The sequence below is a fragment of the Nothobranchius furzeri genome, chromosome 13, assembly GCF_043380555.1.
Source record: "Nothobranchius furzeri strain GRZ-AD chromosome 13, NfurGRZ-RIMD1, whole genome shotgun sequence".
NCBI lineage: Eukaryota > Metazoa > Chordata > Actinopteri > Cyprinodontiformes > Nothobranchiidae > Nothobranchius > Nothobranchius furzeri.
Genome location: NC_091753.1, coordinates 23,221,161 through 23,243,776, shown reverse-complemented (window position 1 = coordinate 23,243,776; position 22,616 = coordinate 23,221,161). Strand labels below are relative to the sequence as shown.

The window sequence follows — 22,616 nt, the reverse complement described above, 5'->3', positions numbered from 1 at the left end:
AATACCACAGCCCTGGGAAAGGACAGATAAGGGAAGCGAGTGGCCGAACTCTGGGTCATTTGGCAGAGAGAGAGAGAGAGTCAGAGCGAGCTGGGCACAGCCCTGAGAAAAAGTGGGAATGCCCCAGAGGAAGGCAGCACTGACCCAGCAGGGAGAGACTTCTGGAGCCTGAGCAGGAGAGCCGCTGCTGGGAACTGAGTCCCCAATGTCCTGCCAGGATACTGCATTTTCCCTGACCCCCCGTGGACACACACTCACACACACACTCACACTTACTGTAGCCCTAATCCTGCTTCAGGTCAGTGGCTTCCAGGCAGCTTCCCACTCATTAGGTTTCCCTCCCTCCCTCCATCTGAAAGCTGATGCTACGGAGAAACAGGATGGATAGATATTAATGTGTAAGGCTGTTGCTGAACTCTGCTTGTCACTCTCCTTCCCATGCCTCTCCATCTTCCTTTCATCCATTCATTGTGATCTGTTTATGAAATAATAGTGCACCCTAGGCTAGGCTAATGTCGCCCTCCATGATGAGTGGTGCTGAAACAAGCTGTGCTTCTCATCAGACTTCCATTGTACATCCACTTACTGCCATTAAATCAGAAGAGACAGCATTATGTTCATGTATCGCAGCATCTTTCCAGAGTGATCCTCCGACTTCATTCTGCATTCTGAGATGGTTTATAATGAAAACCATCCTTAAGAGTCAGGCCAGTCATGTTAAAAGATGGATGTAAATAGGATCCAATCGTATACATCATCACCATTCATCTTATTAAAGTTTTTGATGAATCTACTTGTGCTTTTTGAGATGGATATTATTTTAAACCTGAAGAGGCTGTTGGTGATCTTCAGAGTTGAAGGTGGATCATCTAGTTGGTACGGTCTTGTTCACGCTCACTGGAAAAACTTGAAACTGAAAGTAAAGTTGGGTAACAGTTAATGAAAGTCAAATTCAGATCAGATGTTTCTTGTGAATGATGGTTCTTCATGATAATGAAGATAACAATAATGCCTTATTAAAGGCTGAATGGTACTCATAGTGCTGTTAGGTATCAGAGCGTGTACCACACTCAACATGGCAGACAAGACAATCTCCAAGCAGTTAGAGGCTAATAGACCTTCTCAAAGTTGCTAAGGGCTAGAACCTCCAAGGCTGGATCAGAACCAAACATTGGAGTATTCTGAAGTGGTCTTCTATTAGCCCGGATCAAGATCCTGTTGAACATCTGTGGAATGGGCTAAAACATCTGAAGGGACTCGTCAGACCTGAGCCAGCCCAGGCAGCCTGCTCGTGAGCGGCGGGCCGGAATACCTGTGGACAGGTGAGACGCCCCACCAAAAGTAACAGAGACAACATGACTGCCTCAAAAGGTGGCGCACCTGTCAGGATTCCACCATTTTAGTTCAGACCAGTTTACAGTTCTGTTGAACCACATGTTATTCGTAGCTGTTTACACTAACTTTAATTGTTGTAGGTTTTTCCTTTAACGGATTTCTATTTGATCCAGATCTGTGAAATACGTTTTTATTTGCTTTTCTTTTACTTTAATCTGTTTTAATTATGTTTTACTGGTTCATGTTTCATAATGATCACAGGCTCATTTTCTACAAAACACTTTATTTCTTTGTTTTAATTGTTTTCTATTAAAGTCTTTTTGTCTAAATATTCCCTGTAAAAGTTAAAGCTGCGGTCCACTTTCCCCACACGAGATCAGAGCTGTTTTTAATCTTATCCGGTGTGTCTGCACTCTTGAAAGGTCCAGTGAATATTATCTGCGTGTTTACTGTTCTCGAGTCTGAACTGTGGATGAACCTGGTCAAAGCTGCTTTTATGATGTGGACCATTTTCATTAAAATGGCTCCCCCCACCTTTGCTCGTAATTAAAAGGCTGTGGGAGGCTGGTGGTACCACCTCATATACCAGACCAGACAGTACCTGGCCTGGGGGTTGCCACAATGTTTACACTCCCACACAGTTACCACACAAGCAGACTAATCTGACTTTCAGACCTCAGATATGCATATTTCTGACTTAATCAGCTCAACCTTTGTAGACGTTTTTCAGACTGAGCATCCTCGTGTTACTTTTAGACCGGCCTGTTTCTTGTTTACGTCCAAGGAGAGTCGGACGTTTCTGTTTGCTGAATCTGCACCAATCTGCATTCAGCTGTTTAAGAAAAAAACCTGAACTTTAAACTCATGTATCATTGTCTACGTTTTCTTGAAAGTGACTCTTGTCTGTTGACTCAGTTGCACACAGACTTATTTGACTCTTCAAGATGTGAAAAATTGAACACCGAGAAGTCTGTGAAAAGCAGGAACAAGAACAGCCCGAAGTGCTTTCTGACTTCCATCTTTCTGCTCTGATTAGATGCTACCACACGGAATGAAAGCGTATTAGCTACGCTCAGAGCTCCGTTTACCACGCCTGTTGGATCTGAGGTGTTTTTCTGTTAAGACTGCAGCCAGACATTTGAGTGAAAGTCAGAACTAGTTCTGTGACAATAGCTGCTGTAAAGTTGCTGTTAATAAAAGTCTTTGAGCAAAATCTGTTTCTCATAAAGCGATTTCAGCAGCTTTATTCTCGACTGTTTCAGAACCTTCCAGAAGGAGCCGTTTCGGGCCTCTTTCACTTTGAGGAAACAAGCTGTTGCTGACCACACCCACCCAGGGTTTGAGTTACGGGGGAGTCAGGGGGAACCCAGCTCTGTCGATGTCCCTTATTGTGACATCACAATAAGGGACATTTTGAAATGGCTAGTAGGAGCATACGTTTCCTGACAGCAAAATCTGCCACAATGGACGGGTGATTTTTACTCATGCTTTGAGTGTTTCGAGGCAGCAAAAAAAGTATGTAAAAAGTGGATTTGACACATTTAAGTTAAAAAATCAAAACCAAAACTGTGGATAAGACAGAAAAGGCATTAGAGCACCAGAATGCCGTCGGTGGAAGTGAAAATCCACAATGAATAACATTCCTGCAGTCAACAGGGAGATGAACACATGAATGAAACATATGGAGGTGACTGACTGAGGAAAAGCAGCACATTCCCACGGTCAGTCGCGGATGATTTAGAACTGCGTGTCATGAAGAGGACCAGGCATTACACAGGTGGACATTCATTTGTTTCTCATCACTTCAGTAATAAAGAGCGCTGTTCAGAGGTTTTAAGATCTGTATAAATGTTAGTGTTTCCAAAATGTTAGTAAACAACCCAGCAAATAAGACTTGGACATATATCAGAGTAAATACTGCCTCTAAAGAGCCTCGGTTGTTTTTGGGACCAATGCACAAGTTGAGATTTAGCAGGACTGAAGTTGGGTGAGTGATTACCAAATACACCAAACACAAATTAATGATCATCATTTTAAAATTCAGATTAAAACAAAGTGAACGGGTTTAACAGAAACATTTGGTGGAGGGTTTGAACTTGGTGAGGAAGGAAAACTGCCACCAAGGTCAGGCAGAGGAAGACAGTTTAATGGCAGGACTGAGAACAGCAGCAAGGTTTCTCCCAGGCAAGCAGTTCAAAGCAGACTGAGGTTTCAGGATGTGCTGTTGAAGCTTTTTTCAAGAAGCTGAAAGAAATGGACAGTTAAGAACCGTAGATGAAGTGGTCGGCCAAGAAGCCCCAGTGCAGCAGATGAAAAACCCATCATGGTGACCTACCGTGAAACGGACAGATTTCCAGCAGTGTCGTCAGCTCAGCGCTGGCAGGAACCTGTGGGAGCAGATACATCCACAGACGCCTGGTCACAAGTGGTCTTCGTGAAGGAGCACCAGTCAAAACTGTCCAACGAATATGTGCATAAAGTCAAAGGCATGTTCACTGACACGGTCTATTTGAAAACAGGTCCGTTGTAAGACTCCTGGTTTGTTGGGAGAGTGGTGAAGCTGGAGGGAGACAGGTGAAGAATAGTACAGTGTAGTTTATCTGTGGTTGAATTCTAAAATGAAATATTTTTTGTGTAATTTTGTCATTTGAATTTTCTTTTTATTTATTTAGTGCTAAACATGATGCTACACTAGCGATCTAAACATGTCCAAGAAGGAGTCGCTTTAGGAGGTTAGATTATGTGTGAACTGTCCGAGTGTAATCAGGAAGGAACCCCGTTGTCTGTCTGAAAAGGGAGGTTCCACTAACAACTAATGACTGATAAGTAAACACATTACATGCACGTGTTCTTGGTCAGAAATGTGGCCAAGGCGCACACACCCTATCTGATCTGACTCGGTGTGTGTGTCATGCAGGATTTAAATGATTCCACTGGAACGCTGTCTGCTAAAACTGATAAGGAAGCAGCTCACTGTGCTTCATCACAAAATCTGACCTCCTGAAGAGGATGTTAAACTGACCCCAGGTCAGATTTGGTCTCCTGCAGTCGCTGCAGTAACAACAGTAAGAATTAGTTGCTGCTGAGTAAACGTAGATGTTTAGTGTGATGAACAGCTGCGACGCAGATCAAAGACGAGCAGTTGCTTAATAAAACTCTGCTCTTTCTGTCATCTCTGTTTGGGCGTTGGGCTGTGTCAAGACCCCAGACCTCAGAGAGCCTCATTAGGTGTCCACGCCACAGCCTTGTGTAGAGGGTCTTGCTGTTGGCTTGTTGAGCTTCCTGTGTCTGGGTGTGTTTAGGCAGGTCTGAGTAGATAATGGCCCTGGGAGGCTGAGCGGTGGTGGTGTAATGGAGACAGATAACCCAACTTCACTGTAAACACCTGTCCTTACAGCCTGATTCATAGTACACACTCATATAGACACACACACACACACACACGGAGGTTTCCTGGGTTGCTGGCCCAATGTGTGAGTGTCGTGTCTTTGTTGTGTCTTTGTTTGTTTACTGTGTGGCTTTAGCTTTAGTCTGGGTTGTAGATGCTGTGGCCTTTGGTTCCGACAGAAACTATAAACTATTCAGATGTTTCTGTTCCATCAACAAACCAGTCTGAATCCCAGGGACATCAGTCACACCTGAATATGAGCGTGTCATTTAGTAATCTGACAAAACAGGTGTAATAATCAGCCCTTCCTGTTGATAGAAGAGTTTCACATGTTGGCTGTTCAAGCCTTTCTTCATTTAAGTTGATTATCTGCTGTTGATTTGGTTCAGCAGCAGGTCTGTGAGCTTTGGTTGCATGAACTACTGTGCAACTGAGGCAGTGCTGCCTGGATATGTGCATGCGTGTGTGTGCGTGTGCATGCGTGTGCGTGCGTGTGTGTGTGTGTGTGTGTGTGTGTGTGCGTGTGTGGACGCCAGGCTGTCTCCAATGGAGGAGGCCCAGTGTGTGAGTGTGGAGGTTGAAGGGGAAAGCAGGGACTAGCTTCTATAAATCAGACCAGATTACAGAGGCAGAGAAGCCTGCGACTCCCATCCACGGCCCAGCCTCCTCTGCTTTCTGTCAACACACACACACACACACACACACACACACACACACGCATGCACGCACGCACGCACGCACGCACACACACACACACACACACACCAGTTTGAACTGTACTACCTTCAGAGATGACCTGTTGGTTCACATGTACTGTAGATGTATAAAAAGTAGATGCTACTGACACATTAAAAGTATCCCAGATTCCAGTTAATAAACTCACTTGTAGCTCTGTGACCTCGCTGGTCTCCAGTCTGAGTCGATGTGGGGGTTTCCGTGCAGGTTGTGTCCAGGTGCTGTGACTATTTTTCTGACAGAAACATGCAGATGTTAAATTGATGTTATGAGTGATTGTAGAGGACTCTCGCGCGTTCTGGGGTTCTGCAGTTCTGGTGTTTGTCCTATGAACAACTGTCCACCTGCCCAGGTGTGCTCCAGCACGTCTACCTCCTCCTGATGACTCTCAACAAATCAGTGCTGAGACTGAAACAAAAGAACGGACATCAAACCTTAGAACTTTAAACAGTAGGTTAGCAATTCCAGTGCCTTGGCCATTAAAGTCCAGTAAAAGAATCTGGTTCTGATGGAGGGAGCTGTTCCTCCCACCCATGTTACTATAATGTTCATGTTACCCTTTGGGATTTAATTTCTACGTATAGAATTATAACGGGATCATTTGCTAAAACTTTGGTAACACGATGCCCTCTTGTTAATCCCTCACTATGCTGAAGGGTGTTTATTCTTTAGCTGCTTGAAAGTCTGTGTGGAAACAGATTTTACGAGGAATAAAAAGCACCTATGACTTATGACAAAAGCCTTCTTTCAAATAAAAATTTAAAAGAGGTTTTCAGAGACAGAAAGTCACTGTTCTTCCTAGGGCTGCACGATATTAGGGAAACCTGTGATATTCGATAACAGTGATTAATATTGCGATGACGATATTACTTGCGATAAATAAAAACTTAACTCGGGAACAAAAATAATCAAAAGCAAAGAAATTTAAAAAATCATAAAAATTAGAAAAGTAAAAGATGAGGAAAGGGAAAAAGAAAATGAAGAAAAGACTGTGGATCCCGGGAAAATCAGAAAGAGGCAAAGCTAACTCAGGTGTTTCCTAACCATCAAAATTAAGTGCCGTCCGCCTCGGGGGCGGGCGTCTGACCAATGAGAACCCACCCGATTGGCCAAGTGGGTGAAGAGCTCTATTTGCGTTGTTAAAAAAAAACATAATGCTTTCATTTGATTGACAGAATGCATTATGTGTAGCAAACATTTGAGCTGACCCTTCATTGCGATATTTATCTGTGCTTTGCGATATGCACATTGTGCATGCTGATATTGCGATAACGATATATTTACGATATATTGTGCAACCCTAGTTCTTCCTTTGTTTTGCAACTCCAACTGAATAAATGAAGAACCATGGGCTAGTTTAATAATGTAAGTAAGGAACTGCTAATATGCCGTTAATGCTGTTTAATTTGTGTGGTAAACAAGATGGAAGGATTAACATCCACTAATGTGCCTTATTAAACATGTGCAGACTGATTCAGTTCAAAACATTGGTTTTTGTTAAAGCAGCTCCTGCTGAAGCATAGAATTAGGAATTTATCCATCTTGAACCCTTTGTGCCATAATACTTTTTCTGTCAGGCCCTTAGCAGGCATGTCTCTATTTCAAGAAATGAAGACTGTCTCAAGCTTTTAGCTTTTGATCCTGAGACAGGGCTTCTAATGTGTCCATTTTTCATCCCTGACACCAAGAGTGACTATTTGTTATGTTTTCAGTAGCCCTATCGTTGAGTCCGCTCAGATCACCCGGCTGTGTAATCCCCCTTCAAACCCTTCCAATGTAAAATAATGGTTTTCGTGTTTTTCTTTCCTATTTTGGGGAAAGGAAAGCCTGCAATATGATTATGGCCATTCTCTGTGTTCTCTCTCACCATAGTTTGGAATTTAATTGTGTTTTGACAACTCTTTTCCAGAGCTGGCCCAATTATAGCCTCCAGTTGGACTGGTAATGATAGTTGTTAATGGGGTGAAAAATGGACGTGCATCTCTGACAGAAACCATAAGCAGCTCCTTTAAAAGAAGCCAAGGAAAGCACATGCAGAAATGACCTTGCAGTGCTCCCTAGGCCTTTATATAGCAAACGTTGGTCCCAACATCTCGTCTAAGACATTTACTGCCTTGCTATTTGTGTAAGGCAGCCATTTTGTCAGTGTTAAAACATCAGGGCAGTCGGTAGCAGTGTCAGGGCTACTGTATGAGGCCATGGGAATGACTCAGAGCAACCCGTCACATGCAAACAGACACACATTTCTAATGTCGTCAAATTTCTCACGCTTGTCCCTTCCCCTCTGTTTGCTTCCTCCACCACCTCCTTTCTATTTTCCCTCCCCAAGTCACAGGGAACGTATTGATCAGCTTCTTCCCAAAGTTATTTTTAATCAAACATAAACAAAAACTTCACATTTCCTTGGGAGATGTGGGCTTGTCTGTGATGTCCTGATCTTTCATACAGTTTTCTTTATGCACTAGGGAGGTGCCTTATGTAGGCAAGCCATGGGATATGAGCAGAAGGAATAAGTTGCACGAGGGGGGGTTGAGGGGGGCGGAAAGTGTTTAGAGAATAACAGAAGTGGCACCAGTGAGTGGGAGACGTGGGAAGTCCAGCTTTGGTCTCAGTTAGTTGTAGCGCATCCTATTATTATCCCTCGGACTGTGCGACAGCGCTGACCAGAAGAGACCCTAACCACGCACACACATTCAGTTCACACAGACACAGGCCAGGCCATTCCCAAGTCTTATTTCTTCTGGACTTTATGGGAACACTTAAATTTAGCCCTGGCAGGGAGTGCAGGCATAATAATCAAAGCTCTTGTCACCGGGCTCCCAGTGCTTGGTGGTCTGACTGCTCTGGGGGGAAGCCATCACCCAGTGGAGGGCATGTTTCCTTCTATGCATCCTGTCAGTGTTCTGACCTAAAAGACTTTTATTGAGCCTGCCACTCCCAACACCTCTCGTAGAAGCAGCAATAAGTCTAAGCTAGTGCCAGGGTTCCAGGTGAGATGTGGTTTGGTTCTGTTTTGGTCAGGAGAATGATAGAGTGATGTTTACGCCACTAGTCTCATATGTTTTATTAGGAATACGAGTTTCATGTATGCAGGAGGTTGAGTCTAATCACCTGACTGCCACCTGAGCCAGAACTGCATGATAGGTCATCTACTGCCAACTACACACACCCACGGGAAAGGGGTGGAGCCACAAAATCCACCGGGCCTTTCTCGGTGCATTCTGGATCTTGAGGGCTACTTTACTGTCAGTGTTCATAATCTAGAAGTTGTAAAACATGAACACATATGTAGTGTGATAAGTAGTGAAATGACTCAACCACGGTGTTGTATTCAGATGTGTTACCTCCTGAAACTTTAACTTTCTATCTAAGAATTCCAGTCCTTGAAGTGTGTTTCCTGCTGACCTGCGGACCGGTGGAAAGTGGCCATGGGTGTATGGGGTCTAGGGATGCACTGAAATGAAAATTCTTGGCCAAAACTGAAAATGAGGAAAACAAGGCTGAAAACCGAACCTTTGAAAGAAATTATGATGTTAATAATTAGAACCAAAGCATTAGGACTGTAAAATTAACCCTTTTAGCTACAAAGTCACAGAGGGGCCGACGGCGCCAAATGGCAGCCTCGCCTCTGTCAGACCTCCCCAGGGCGGCTGTGGCTACAAGTAGCTTACCATCACTAGCAGTGTGTGAATGTGAGAGAGTGTGAAAAACGTCTTTGGGTGTCTAGAAAAGCGCTATATAAGTTCAATGCATTATTATTATTATTATTATTATTATTATTACTGTGTTTAATGAGCCACAGCTGCAAAAAGAATCCCTCATGAAGTTACTACTTTACACCAGAAGATAATGGAGATGTGTAACTTCAATCTGAGCAACACTTTTGGGTGTTTCTATTGAAATTTTCTGAGTTTAGAGGAGGAGCAGAGCATACAGAGAGTGAATATTAATATATATTAGAGAGGAGAAACTTACAAAGCTGACTGGTCTGTTCTTTGTTGACAAAACTCTTTGTTTGGTAATGGCCGACTGATTCTGATGAAGATGAAGATACTCACTTGTCCAGTGAGAAGGAAAGTGACGCAGCAGCTACGCACAGCAACAGAGTCTGTGGGCTTCATGAGAGTAAAAGCAAGCTTGCACGTGATCCAGAGCTTATTTCAGCGTGTTCAGGACATGGTGGGCGTAAGGATGGGGAAAACACCGCTAATATTGACAGACGTAGCAGGAATGTAAAACACGGGAGGAAGCCGGGCAGAGGCGGTAGATGTGAAACTGAAAGTAAAAGTGCATCACATAATCGTAATAAAACAGCTTTTACTAAATTTACTAAAGGGGGAAAACTTTACTTTTATGAAGCGAAGAGCAAGTTGTCACATGAGGGCAGAGTGAGAAGAAATGAAAGCGAAGTTCACCTGACGGCCTGTTTCGGTGATTTAGATGTTTCAGCTGAAAACCAAAAGTGCACCTTTGGGTCATTTTTGGTCGAAGGGTTTTGGTGGCTGAATTTTCAGTGCATCTCTAATGGAGTCAATAGGTCACTAACATACTTTGGGGCCCGACCATGCTGTAATGTAAGGTCTGTAGGTCAAAAGTAGAAGTTTTAAGTCGATTCTGTATTTAACTGCGAGAGAGTGCAGGGAGGACAGTAAAGGCGTAATGTGGGATGGTCTGCGAGAAAAGCCTTGCAGCGGCATTCTAGGCCATTTGAAAATGGTTCAAGGCATATTTGTTAAAGATTAAAGTTCCATTAGTTGTCTCACACACACTGGTGTGTGGGGAAATTTGTTCTCCCCATTTGACACATCCTCGTGGGGAGCGGTGAGCTGCAGACACAGCTGTGCTCGGGAACATTTTGGTGGTTTAACCACCCAATCGAACCCTTTAATGCTGAATGTCAAGCGGAGAGACATTGGGTCCCAGGTTTAAAATCTTTGGCATGATCCAACCATGGATTTTAACCCATGATTAGGTCAGACATTCATACCACTAGGCCACTGATTTGGTGGCCTAAGCCAAGTAAAAAGAGAGTTACAGCAATCAAAACAAGAAGAAATTAAAGCACATATCACCAGTTTGAGGTCAGAGTTTGATCAAATTGGTCCTAATTTGGCAATGTTTCTCAGATGAAGAGAGCCGTTTTTACAGAGTCTGCCAAGGGACAGTGACTATCAGAGCAGACACCAAGGTTTCTGATTCTCGCCTGAGAAGAAGAGCCAACTGAGACGTTTCAAACTAGAGGGGATTTTTTGCATTTGTACAGCAACGCAGTTGTGCCTCAGCTGTATTTTAAAACAATGCAATGGTAATCCTATTCTAAACACGACAGCTCCATTGGGTCAAAGGTGATGAGGTGCTAAAGGGGTCTAGACACGACACACACTCTACCACAGTGGCTTTCCTGGCTCCCTGCAGAGCCGGCCTGTCACCACATGTAGAGGAAAACCAATTAGCCTGTGATTTGTTGGTGTGGCCTATAAACATGTGTTTGCCACCTCACCTATGTGATCTTTTTTGTGTCTTGCATGTTGTCTTGATGGGGAACTCCTAATGGATCCAAACAGGTCAGTGGTCCATCTTTAATCTTACATGAACAAATGTGAATTCTTGATACCAATGGCTCATTTAACTTTATTCAAAAGGTGATCAGTTTTTATTTGTCCTTTTTGAAGGCTTGGTGTTTCATTTTAGCTAAGAGTGTGTGAATGTGTGTGTAAATGGAGGAATGATACGCTTTGGAGTCCTATGACTCTGAAAGGAGCTATACAATTGCGGGTCATCTATCATTAGCACCTGGAGCAGCAGTTAGGGATGGGTACCTTTGACATTTGAATCGATCCGGTACTAATTCCCGGTACCTACGAGTCGATACCGGTACTTAACGGTACCAATTTTCGATACTTTTGAGTATTATTTTAATTCTCTTTTATAATTAAATATATATTTTTCTCAATATATAACCATATTTGATAAATATCACGATAAATATCATACAAGTTTGTATTTTAACATCGTCCTTGTAGTTTTATAAGCTGATAATTAAAATGAAGCAAACATCTTTACTGTGAACTAAATTTACTGTGTATCTTCATTCCTTTTGCCGTCCTTTTTCATTTGATTTTTCCTACTGGGAAGTTAGAATTTCCGAGGAGAAAGCGAACGCACCATTAGCTGATAACAACGGTGGCAATGGAAGCTAACATATCAAGCTAACGTTATCTTTAACAGTTTATTTAGCTGCTGGAGCAGATTAAAACGATGATGCCTCAAACTTAGATCGTTGTCACTGGTTTTTACCTTCACCCAATCACCCGTCGCATTTAGTAAAGTAAAGCCAAACTTTAGAGCGCGTTCATGTTCTTCTAGTCGGAAATTCGGAGTTCCGAGGAGAAAGCGAACGCACCATTAGCGAAACGGAAGCTAACAAATCAAGGTAACGTTATCTTAAACATTTTATTTACCTACTGGAGCAGATTAAGATGAGGATGTCTCACTTAGATCGTTGTCTGTCGCTAGTTTCATCACCCAGTTACCCATCACATTTAGTGAAGTGGACCCAAGTTTTAGCGTGCGTTCTTTCTACCATGCTTGCTCTGTTTACAACGGGCTCGCAGGGACCGGCGACATAACGCTCTTGCGCATGCGCAACTGTCTTGGCAGTACCGAAACGAGGCACCGTTTGAAATGACGTGAATCGGTGTTCGGTCGGTACTATGGAATTCGGTCGGTACCTTAAAAAGTACCGAATTCGGTACTCATCCCTAGCAGCAGTAGCTTAGAAGGTAGAGCGAGTCGTCAAATAACTGGAGGGTTGTCAGGTCCATCCGGGATCATTTCTAGTAGACTGTGAGAGGACTCCGTTAACTCAGCTTAACCGCATTCTAGGTCCCCTTTGATAGTGTGGAGTTTTAGTGTGTAGAAAAGGCAGAGAATGAGTGACTACGTTTACATGCAGCCAATATCCGGGTTATGATCGGGTTAAGGTCGGTATTCGGGTTTCTGAGTTGATCAGAATAACCCGTTTACAAGCATAATAAATAGAAAGAGTTACCCCTAACTTGCATAACCCGATTTAAATGCGGACGTTGGGGTAGCGTCAGGACGTATGGACTACTTCAAGACGCAATATGCGTCATATTTCGCTGTCTCTGTACTTTCGGCTGTCAACAAAAGACATAATGTTCATACTTTTCACCAGACCAATGAAGACAGGTTTCCTCGTCACTCCAAAAGTGTGGTGCTGTGCCGCGACTCGCTCCCAACTTGTTTACTTCCGGTGTTCTGGCGCATACAAGACGTCTCGCTTCTCAAAAGACCAAGATCCCTTGCGAACAGAGCATGCGCAGAACACACGCTTTGAAGGGGATATCCCGATATGTGTTTACACGACCAAACATTCGGGTTAGAAAAGGGTTACCCCAGGTGTAGTAACCGGGTTTTTAAAAACCCGGTTATGAGCATATCCGGGCTTTTGGCGGTGTTTACATGGCCGTGCGGAACCGGGTTATTGTGAATATTCGGGTTTTAAAAGGGTTACTGGCTGCATGTAAACGTACAGATTGTGACCTCTACATAAGGGTATCAGCGATAGGAAAACCGTATTGGTCCTGATTATCTGGAATTATCAAAGTCACATGTAACTGAAGAGGAGTGCTAGCGTGATCGTTCTCACTTCAGCATGAAAACACACTGGCGTGGGCTAATCAGAAGATAATAAGTCATATAATATTCTAGTGAATTTTAGTGAAATGGTCCTGGTGTCCCAATTGTACCATCAAATCAAGTTGATTCATATTGACCTGGGAAACCTTCATCATATTTAAAAAGGTTTATCATTTAATCATATAGTTGTATCGTCATGGTGAAATATTTTGATGTTAGTTAAACTGATAGTTTAAATTAAACAGCTAGTTTGGAAACACTGGCAGCAAGTCAACACGTGTCGACACTCGTACACATGATGCCATTTGTGCACATTCCCACAGCAGAACCATGGCCCAACTGCTTTATTGCTCTATTTTTCATCGCCAGAGCTTTTTTTGTGCACTCCCAAGGTGAAAAGGGATGAATGATGACCGAAGGACAGGACTGTCTTCATTCTTCCTCTTCTTCTATGGTTTGTGAGAAACACAAGGATGATGGAGGGGAGTTGGGCAGCTCATTAATCCTTCTGCACAGAGTCGGACAGAGAAGGAGAAGGATGGAGTTCAGAGGAAGAGAAGGTGTAGGAGTTTTGGTTTAGCTGAGGGGAGTCCCAGCAGGAATACACACACACACACACAGAAAGAGAGAGAGAGAGGAAGAATAACACTCATATATCTGGTGCGTCAACAACTGGACTCTGTTTTCTCAGAGCTGACACCAGAAAAACTACCGTAGCTTCTCATCAGGCTTGTGTGTGTGTGTGTGTGTGTGTGTGTGTGTGTGTGTGTGTGTGTGTGTGTGTGTGTGTGTGTGTGTGTGTGTGTGTGTGTGTGTGAGTGTGAGTGTGTTTGAGTGTGAAACAGACTAAGACATCAGGAATGGTAAACTAGATTTGTCCACTTGAGTCCGGACTGAAGAACCACGACAGCCTCCATAAAAGAGGCCACAGATATTTTAAGTCATCTGTGATGAAACTTCATTGATATTTGAATTGTTTCACATTTAAAGAGGTCGGAGGTCACCAACCTAGAGCCTGGATTTCCACAGTAGACTGTGAGAGGGCTCCGTCTGATCTGACCTCAGTCAGAACGACACACATCCACACCCCCACCCTTTTCTATGCCAGCTGTTATGCTTTTCTGTGACTTGTGATAATGTTTTGGTTCATCTGTGTAATTCTGACTAAAGCATAGGTGAAATAGTGTGATGCCTCTGCTGTAGATGAATAAAGGGACTGACTGAACACAAATGATTATTCTGACCACAAACACATGTTGACGTTAATGTTGTGACTAACGCTAAACTACAAAATGGTAACAAAAACTATATTTTACTATAACTGCAGCTGTTTCCATCTCCATTTTTCTATTGACTAACCTTTTTATGATTATTTTTATTTAATCTTGTTCTTTCAAAAATCTAAAAAAAAACATGTTTCATTCTAAATCTGCTTCGGTTTTTTGAAAATAGCAAAATAAAAATAGAAAATGCACAGAAAACAATTACAACCAAAATAAATGAAATTAAACTTTTATTAAATATTTTACAAATTAAATGTGTAAACAACCATCATGTGTGGAATGTTGAATCTGTCCACGTGCTGATCCTCTTTTAAACGCGAGACTGATCTGGAATCAGCAGCAACAGGCTTGTTTCTGCTGTTTGTAAAGAATCTGACATTCTTCCACCGTTCTCATTTATTTATGCTGAGAAGCTGCAGAGAAAACTGAGTTTTCATGCTTTCATGGTAAAGGAACTTTTCTCCTTTTTTAATCTATTGAGTTTTATATGTAGATATAAGTTTTATTTCATCTCGTAGTTTTTAAAAAGTTTCTTTTAAAGAACTATTACTTCCTGCTAAAATCTAGAAAATTGAGACGAATTCTTCAGAACCAGATCATGCGAAGTCATTCCCTCCAAGGCCGTGAAAAGGAGCTTCTCTAAAAGTTATTGCCCTTAGAAAAAGAAATCACTTAGCTTTGTTTGATCTTCGCGGTGAAATATGCCGGCAGACAGCATTTCATATAATCCCACACTGTTTGTGGCCGACGGCGAGCCTTATGGCAGCCGTAAATTACAGAATGGCCGACCTAAGCAGAGGAGCTGGAGAGGAAGAAAAGGGAGGGGAAGGATGACAAAAACACACTTTGCTAACCTAGCGTTGCTCTCACTTCTGCTCCAGCTCCCTGTGGGATCAAACAAGATGGAGGATTTGGACGAGTAAATCATTGCCCTCAAGTGGTGAACTCTCAGCCTGGCAAAGTGTGTGTGTGTGTGTGTGTGTGTGTGTGTGTGTGTGTGTGTGTGTGTGTGTGTGTGTGTGTGTGTGTGTGTGTGTGTGTGTGTGTGTGTGTGTGTTCCTATCAAGCGGAGGCATCACAGCAGCGGTCTGCCAGGAGGCCTGGCTGCTTTCCCTTCACACTCTCTGGTTTAAACTGTCTCAATAACGTCTCCATTCTTAGTTCCTTCTGTTGGATCTGAAAACTAAAGCCCACAAATTCCTGATATTAAAACCAGTGACCAGAAGAGGTTTGACCCAAGTCTTTTATAAGTGGCAAATAAAACCTTATATTCCGCAAACATATCTAATAGTGATGTGTGATTTAGAGCCTATGTGTGCAGAACAACAACAGCTGATGCCAGCTGTCGGCACAGTGGTGATGCCTTGTGCTGGTTCTGGTTTTAGGAGAAGCTCACCTGCCTGAAGGTTCAGTGAACAGAACCCAGATTAAGCCCATCATGCCAACTTTTTGGTCAGAATATGAGAACTTTGTTCTAATTTCTGACAACAAAACCTGATGTGAGTGAGAGCAGCCTTATTGGAAATTAAGATTTTTGTAAGAATCAGAGCAAAACAAAGCTGTTCTCCATCTAGCATTTCCTGAATATACTCTCATCTGGTTCTTCACTGTTGGATTACAAAATAGATTTTAGTTTAAACATAATAATAACTTAATAATTACCAGACTATATCTCCTGTGCAAGCTTTAAATGTTGTGAACCTGAAACTTTAAGAATTAAAAGACAATGAAACAAATTTATTTTAAAGCCTATTATAGCACTAAATCCTACCATACCATACCATACAGTACCACGGAGTGGTCTTTAACCCTAGAACACTAACGTTCAAATTAGCAACACCTTCACTAACTTCAGGTCTATTTTACCCGATATAATATCCTGGATAAAATACAGTTTTCATCAATTAATGCAAAAGTACAACACTGTATGCTAAATTGTAGTACTCCTATGCAATTTCACAATATAAAAAATCACATAAGATAAAAAGGTACCGTTGGGGACACTTAAACAGGCAGCAAGATTAATTAAAGATAAGGTTATTCAGAACGAGAAAAATAATGGCGCTGGGAACTTGTCATTCAGTCTACCCATTCCTGGGACTTGTGAGTCTTCCTGCAATTTCCACCTGTACAATGCATTACTCTTTATCGCTAACGTCTGGTGAAATTCCCCCAAACTCTTAAAAAAAAAGCCATAGATGGGAGGAGGGAAACAAACATACCATTAATGACATCAGTGAGCAGCCTGAAGCCACCCAAGGACCCATGCAGCCCCAGAGAGCAGCAACACAATGGAAATCACATGACAGAAAGTCACCTGATATCAGTGTTCTGGGCTTAAGGGGTTAAGACTATAACTTTAGATTTGGATTATGACGCCTTTTTGTTTTTAATTCATGACTTTACATTTTGGATTAACTTCAAATGGCATTTATTAAACACATTTATCAGCTGATTTTAGATTAGTTTTATGTTGTTTCATAAATAAATATCACTAATATTAACTCTCATGGTGAAAACCAACACTGAACACTGAATTCATTTAGCATCTTCCTCCTGAATGCCATGACAGAAATGTTGGGACCCAGTTTATGACTCACCGCAGCTCATATCCCAGCGTGCTCTACCGTCTCATAAGTACGTCCATGCAGAGCTGAGATCTGACCGTCTGTACCAGCGTGTGCAGCAAAAGGTCTGCTTCAAACAGCAACCCTGGAGCACCACCAAGCTCTGTGTGTGTGTGTGTGTGTGCGTGCGTGCGTGCATGCGTGCGTGTGTGTGTGTGTGTGTATGAGACATGGGAATGTTTTGCCTTACAGAATTTATCCTTTTTCACTGAAGGTTCCCCTGGATCTCTCAGCCAAACGTAACGCTGAAAGGAAGTTTTGGTCCTCAGAGGTGTAACATAATCTAGCTGTGGACCGCCTGACAGCAGAGGGCTGAGTTTATCAGAGTCAGAGGGTTTCAGAGACTAGGGTCAGCCTCTGAGTCCGGTTCAACACGGAGTCCTGTGTGTCATGTTGTCTTACCTGTGTGCGTGGGTGTGTGCGTGTGTGTGTGTGTGTGTGTGTGCACCTGCGTGGACGTGTGTGCGTGCGTGTGTGTTGTTTGAGGATGCTGTGAGCGCTGGATGAGAAGAAGCAGAGCCTGGATCTGCTTTCCATCACACAGAGCTGCCCAGGGCCAAAAGACACACACACACACACACACACACACACACACACACACACACACACACACACACACACGCACACACACACACACACACACGCACACACACACACACACACACACACACACACACACACACCTTTTCATCTACAGTTGATTACACAAGCCAATAGCAGAACAGCAGCAGCAGAAGGCCAAACATGACTAACCCTCTGAGGGCTACTGGACACAAAAAACTCAAACTTCACCTCGCTAAAAATACTTTCATGTACCTTTGTTGTTTTTAATCCTACAATGTCTCACGCTTGTTAATGTCTGTCTTGCAGAGCAATGAGTCAAAAGTTGTTATAGACGTGTCTGAGACACACGAAAGCTGTGCACTGATTTTACCCCCCCCCCCCCCCCACACACACACACACCCACCACCACCACACACACACACACACACAAACTTGTCACATACTCATTCTTTTACCCTTACATTTCCAAACTATGAAGGTCAATCTGTTTCAAAAAGCACAAACTTGTAGATCTGTTGTGTGTATTTGTACTACATGATGGGTGCTTGAAAACTGTGTGTGTGTGTGTGTGTGTGTGTGTGTGTGTGTGTGTGTGTGTGTGTGCGTGTGCGTGTGCGTGTGCGTGTGCGCAGTACAGTGTGAGGAGCTGCGCACCAACACCCGTAGACCTGTAAAGCTGAATGTGTTCCTGTAAGAAAAACTCACATGCATGTGAAATAAAATAGAGGTGTTTGTTAAATTTTCAACTACAAGTCTGTAAACACAAGTGTACAGATCTGTTTCTGCACACGCTCAACTCTTTTATTACAATTGCACAGCTTCCCTCTCACACATCTGATTTTTGAAACTATTTTCACGATTAATATGTGTCAAAATGCACAAGTTTGTAAATGTGTTGTCTGAGTCCGTACAACACAGTCTGGGCTTGAAGACTGGATGTGAGTGTGTGTACCGTAAAGGTTTACGGGTGTTGGTGTGCAGCTCCTCACACTGTACTGCACACACACACACACACACACTCTGTTTTCAAGCACCCATCATGTAGTACAAATACACACAACAGATCTACAAGTTTGTGCTTTTTGAAACAGATTGACCTTCATACCAAACATCCAACCATCATAATGTGTATCTTTGCCCTGTTCACTGGCTTGCAGGCTGAAAGCTGTAGCTAAAGCAAATAGAAAGAATAGGGAGTGAGTGTATGTATAATCATGCGTGCGTGTGTGTTGGGGGTTAAAGTCTGTCACAGGACCAACACAGAAGCATGCTCACTTCTAAAGGTTATATCACTAATAAACCCCACGTGTTGTTGGTGTGTGAGGAAATACTGTAGGAGTTGTTGGGAACTCACGTGATCATGAGGTGAACACGCTAACTCCACACAGAAGAGCCGGGGCCAGACCATAATGTAGCGAATCACATCTCAAAAGGTTTCATATTTTTCTGCTTGCCTTTTTTCAGCATCATACCAACATGATCTAGAGGAGGACCAGTTAAGCTGCTATGTTTGGTGGTTTGTTTAATTCTGTTAGGATGAATCTTGAGCTGCCCAAAGATTAATTGATTAATCATGTTCGAGCGTATTGCCTCGGTCTGAGGCGGGTGAGGTTGACATCCTTATGTAAGAGTGTGTGTGAGGACATGGGGGTGACATGGTGTAGGGTTTGAGAAATTGAGTGCTTTAAGAGTTTATATATATATATATATATATATATATATATATATATATATATATATATATATATATATATATAACACAGTAAAGGTATTGGTTATAAGTAGAGGTAATATATGTGTGTGTATATATATATATATATATTACCTCTACTTATGACCATACCTTTACTGTGTTTAATCAGAAGATTCTAGGATTGTTTATTTATTCAGGGGTTGTAAACACTTCGTTTTGATTCAGAAAAGAGTCAGGTTAATAAAAGTAAGAATTTATTTTACAAACAATTAAAACATGACAAGTTAACTAACATGTTACTGTTATGTATGAAACCTATGTGTGAATGTGATGTTATCAGAACTTCCGTATCTAGGAGAGCTGAGTTCTGGGTGTAAAAGAATTTGGTTTGCGTTAAGCTATGAAGATGATTATTATCAAAAGGCATCAGACGCAATCTGTGTGTCTACTTCACCCGTTCTCGGAGACCCTCTTTGTGGATCCGAAGGTCAGAGAGGTCGGATGACCTCTGGCACCCAGATGCAGTAGATTGACCACAGCACCGACTTCTGCAGTCCAGAATTGTCCCGGGTCACGACTAGGGATGGGTACCTTTGACATTTGAATCGATCCGGTACTAATTCCCGGTACCTACGAGTCGATACCGGTACTTAACGGTACCAATATTCGATACTTTTGAGTGTTTATTATTTTAATTCTCTTTTATAATTAAATATATATTTTTCTCAATATATAACCATATTTGATAAATATCAGACTCAGATTCAGATTTCAGATTTATTGGCCAAGTAAAATTACATTTACAAGGAATTTATCACGATAAATAACATACAACTTTTTGTATTTTAGCATCGTCCTTGTAGTTTTATAAGCTGATAATTAAACTGAAGCAAACATCTTTACTGTGAACTAAATTTACTGTGTATCTTCATTCCTTTTACCGTCCTTTTTCATTTGATTTTTCCTACTGGGAAGTTAGAATTTCCGAGGAGAAAGCGAACGCACCATTAGCTGATAACGGTGGCAATGGAAGCTAACATATCAAGCTAACGTTATCTTTAACAGTTTATTTAGCTGCTGGAGCAGATTAAAACGATGATGCCTCACACTTAGATCGTTGTCACTGGTTTTATCTTCACCCAATCACCCGTCGCATTTAGTAAAGTAAAGCCAAACTTTAGAGCGCGTTCATGTTCATCTAGTCGGAAATTCGGAGTTCCGAGGAGAAAGCGAACGCACCATTAGCGAAACGGAAGCTAACATATCAAGGTAACGTTATCTTAAACATTTTATTTACCTACCGGAGAAGATTAAGATGAGGATGTCTCACTTAGATCATTGTCTGTCGCTGGTTTCATCCAGTTACCCATCACATTTAGTGAAGTGGACCCAAGTTTTAGCGTGCGTTCTTTCTACCCATGCTGCTATGTTTACAACTAGCTCGCAGGGACCGGCGACATAACGCTCTTGCGCATGCGCTACTGTCTAGGCAAGTTCTCGTTATGAATGACGGTTACCGAAACGAGGCACCGTTTGAAATGACGTGAATCGGTGCTCGGTCGGTACTATGGAATTCGGTCGGTACCTTAAAAAGTACCGAATTCGGTACTCATCCCTAGTCACGACAGGTGGATGGAACCGTGCGTCTGGGACTCTTACGGAGTCGGAACAATATCAGCTTTTCTGCATGAACCTTTGCTGTATCAGCTTTGCAGGTGCCAAAAGGTTTTGACGGTGTGTCAAAAGCTTTGATGGTTAAAGAGGTTTTGCTTCAGATGGCCGGTCTGAAGCTTTCTCAAGAACCGATGAATCACCAGAGTGATCCAGTTTTAATGTTCTCATGTTATGATTTGTGTAGCCAACCAGAGGTTGACAAGTTGAGGAATGGTTACCAAGACAACCTCAGAAACACGCCTTCTTTGATACAGGATGCTCTGATCTGGGGTAAAGGACTCTCTATGTGTCATGCATTTAACTTTACTTTGTCCTGGTGTGAGTGCAAATGGTGATGAACTTGTCATATCAACATGCTGAAACATCTATCAGTCAATGTAATCATAACATAACATTCATTTCAAACTTCAACCACAGATTAATGAAAGCATTTCATTATATTATAATTATTATAAGTAGCAATTAACAAATGTTTATTTAATGATTATCTAGCTTATAAGTTTTAGAAGTTCATATTTAATTTAGGAAATCATTCTTTGATTTAGCAACTGACCCAAGCTGCGAATGTTCCTTATTCAGAGGCATGAAGAATCCTGTAGAACGATAAGGGAAGCTTGGACGTTGAGGAGAGAACATCATTGTTGACAATACGTTGTCATGTGTTCAGAGCTGCAGAGAGGCTCTGAGCTCCAGCTGATGGGGTGAAGGCAGGCCGATTTAAAGGGAACACATGCAGTCTCGTGTCTCCATTTTGACCTGTTGTTGAATGGTCAAACTGTACCTAAAAACTGATCATTGCCAGACATTACAATGGCACACCTAGTGGTACCCCTATCCCCAACAATACACCCTCCTTCCCCCCAGGGATGGCCTCAGAAGGAGCAGGGTCTCATAGCAAGCTTTTCTCAGACACCACATCCATGGGGAGTCCACGCAAACACACAACATGGTCCAGGAGATGCTCTGTAGTGGGCTTGACTGTGGGGGGTCCTGGAAGTGCTACCAAAACGCTACCAAAGGAGCTGGAGGTCTCCGGTTGTAAGCTAGGAGGTTTGGTCTGGGTACAGGTGTCGCAGGCAGAATTTCCATACATCTCAGGGCATGGAGAGTCATCAGAGGGCTCGCTGCAGCAAATTGAGGGTCCTTGTGAGTACAGGATGGCCCAACGGGGGGACTAGTGCACCTTGATGAATGACCCCTGGTGACACTGAACCAGGACAGTTGGGAGGACCTTCTGCAGGCGCTGGTTCTTAAGGCAGAGCTGAACAGATGTAGTTTTCCAGGGACCATTGGAGGGGTGCAAGGAAAAATTCAGTGAGCATAATTGTTTCGAGTTCAGAGGTAGGAATGGAATGGGTGAACTGCCTGATGAGATCGTCCACTTTCTGGTTCTTGGAGCTCTGTCGATAGGCCAGGCGAAAGTCATATGGCTCGGAAAAAAAGGGCTCAGCGTGCCTGAAGGGGTTTGGACAGCTCTTTGGCAGATCGGATGTGTATCAACTTGCTTCTTGTTAAACACCTGGGTGATACTGTGTGTGGTGGGTTGCACTTAGGTCAAGGTGTTCTGGTGAGAGAGTGTTAGAGGGGAGAGTGACTGGAATCAAGCATCGGTGTTGGCAGTTGGGCCCCTAAAATAGTCAATGACTGGTCAGGAA

General features: G+C 42.7%; 1 protein-coding gene across 5 annotated transcripts in view; it reads left to right on the top strand.

Moving 5' to 3' along the window:
* Nucleotides 1–22,616, top strand: part of bcas3 (BCAS3 microtubule associated cell migration factor) — a 458,753-nt gene that overhangs the window by 339,184 nt on the left and 96,953 nt on the right. Inside the window, exon 24 of one of the 5 annotated variants that reach the window (XM_054743437.2) lies at nucleotides 11,023–11,231. The exons of the other annotated variants lie outside the window; for them this stretch is intronic. Coding sequence (XP_054599412.2) covers nucleotides 11,023–11,051 — 29 coding nt within the window. The 3' untranslated portion in view covers nucleotides 11,052–11,231. Of the gene's footprint in view, nucleotides 1–11,022; nucleotides 11,232–22,616 lie in introns of those variants that run through there. 5 annotated transcript variants of the gene reach the window in all.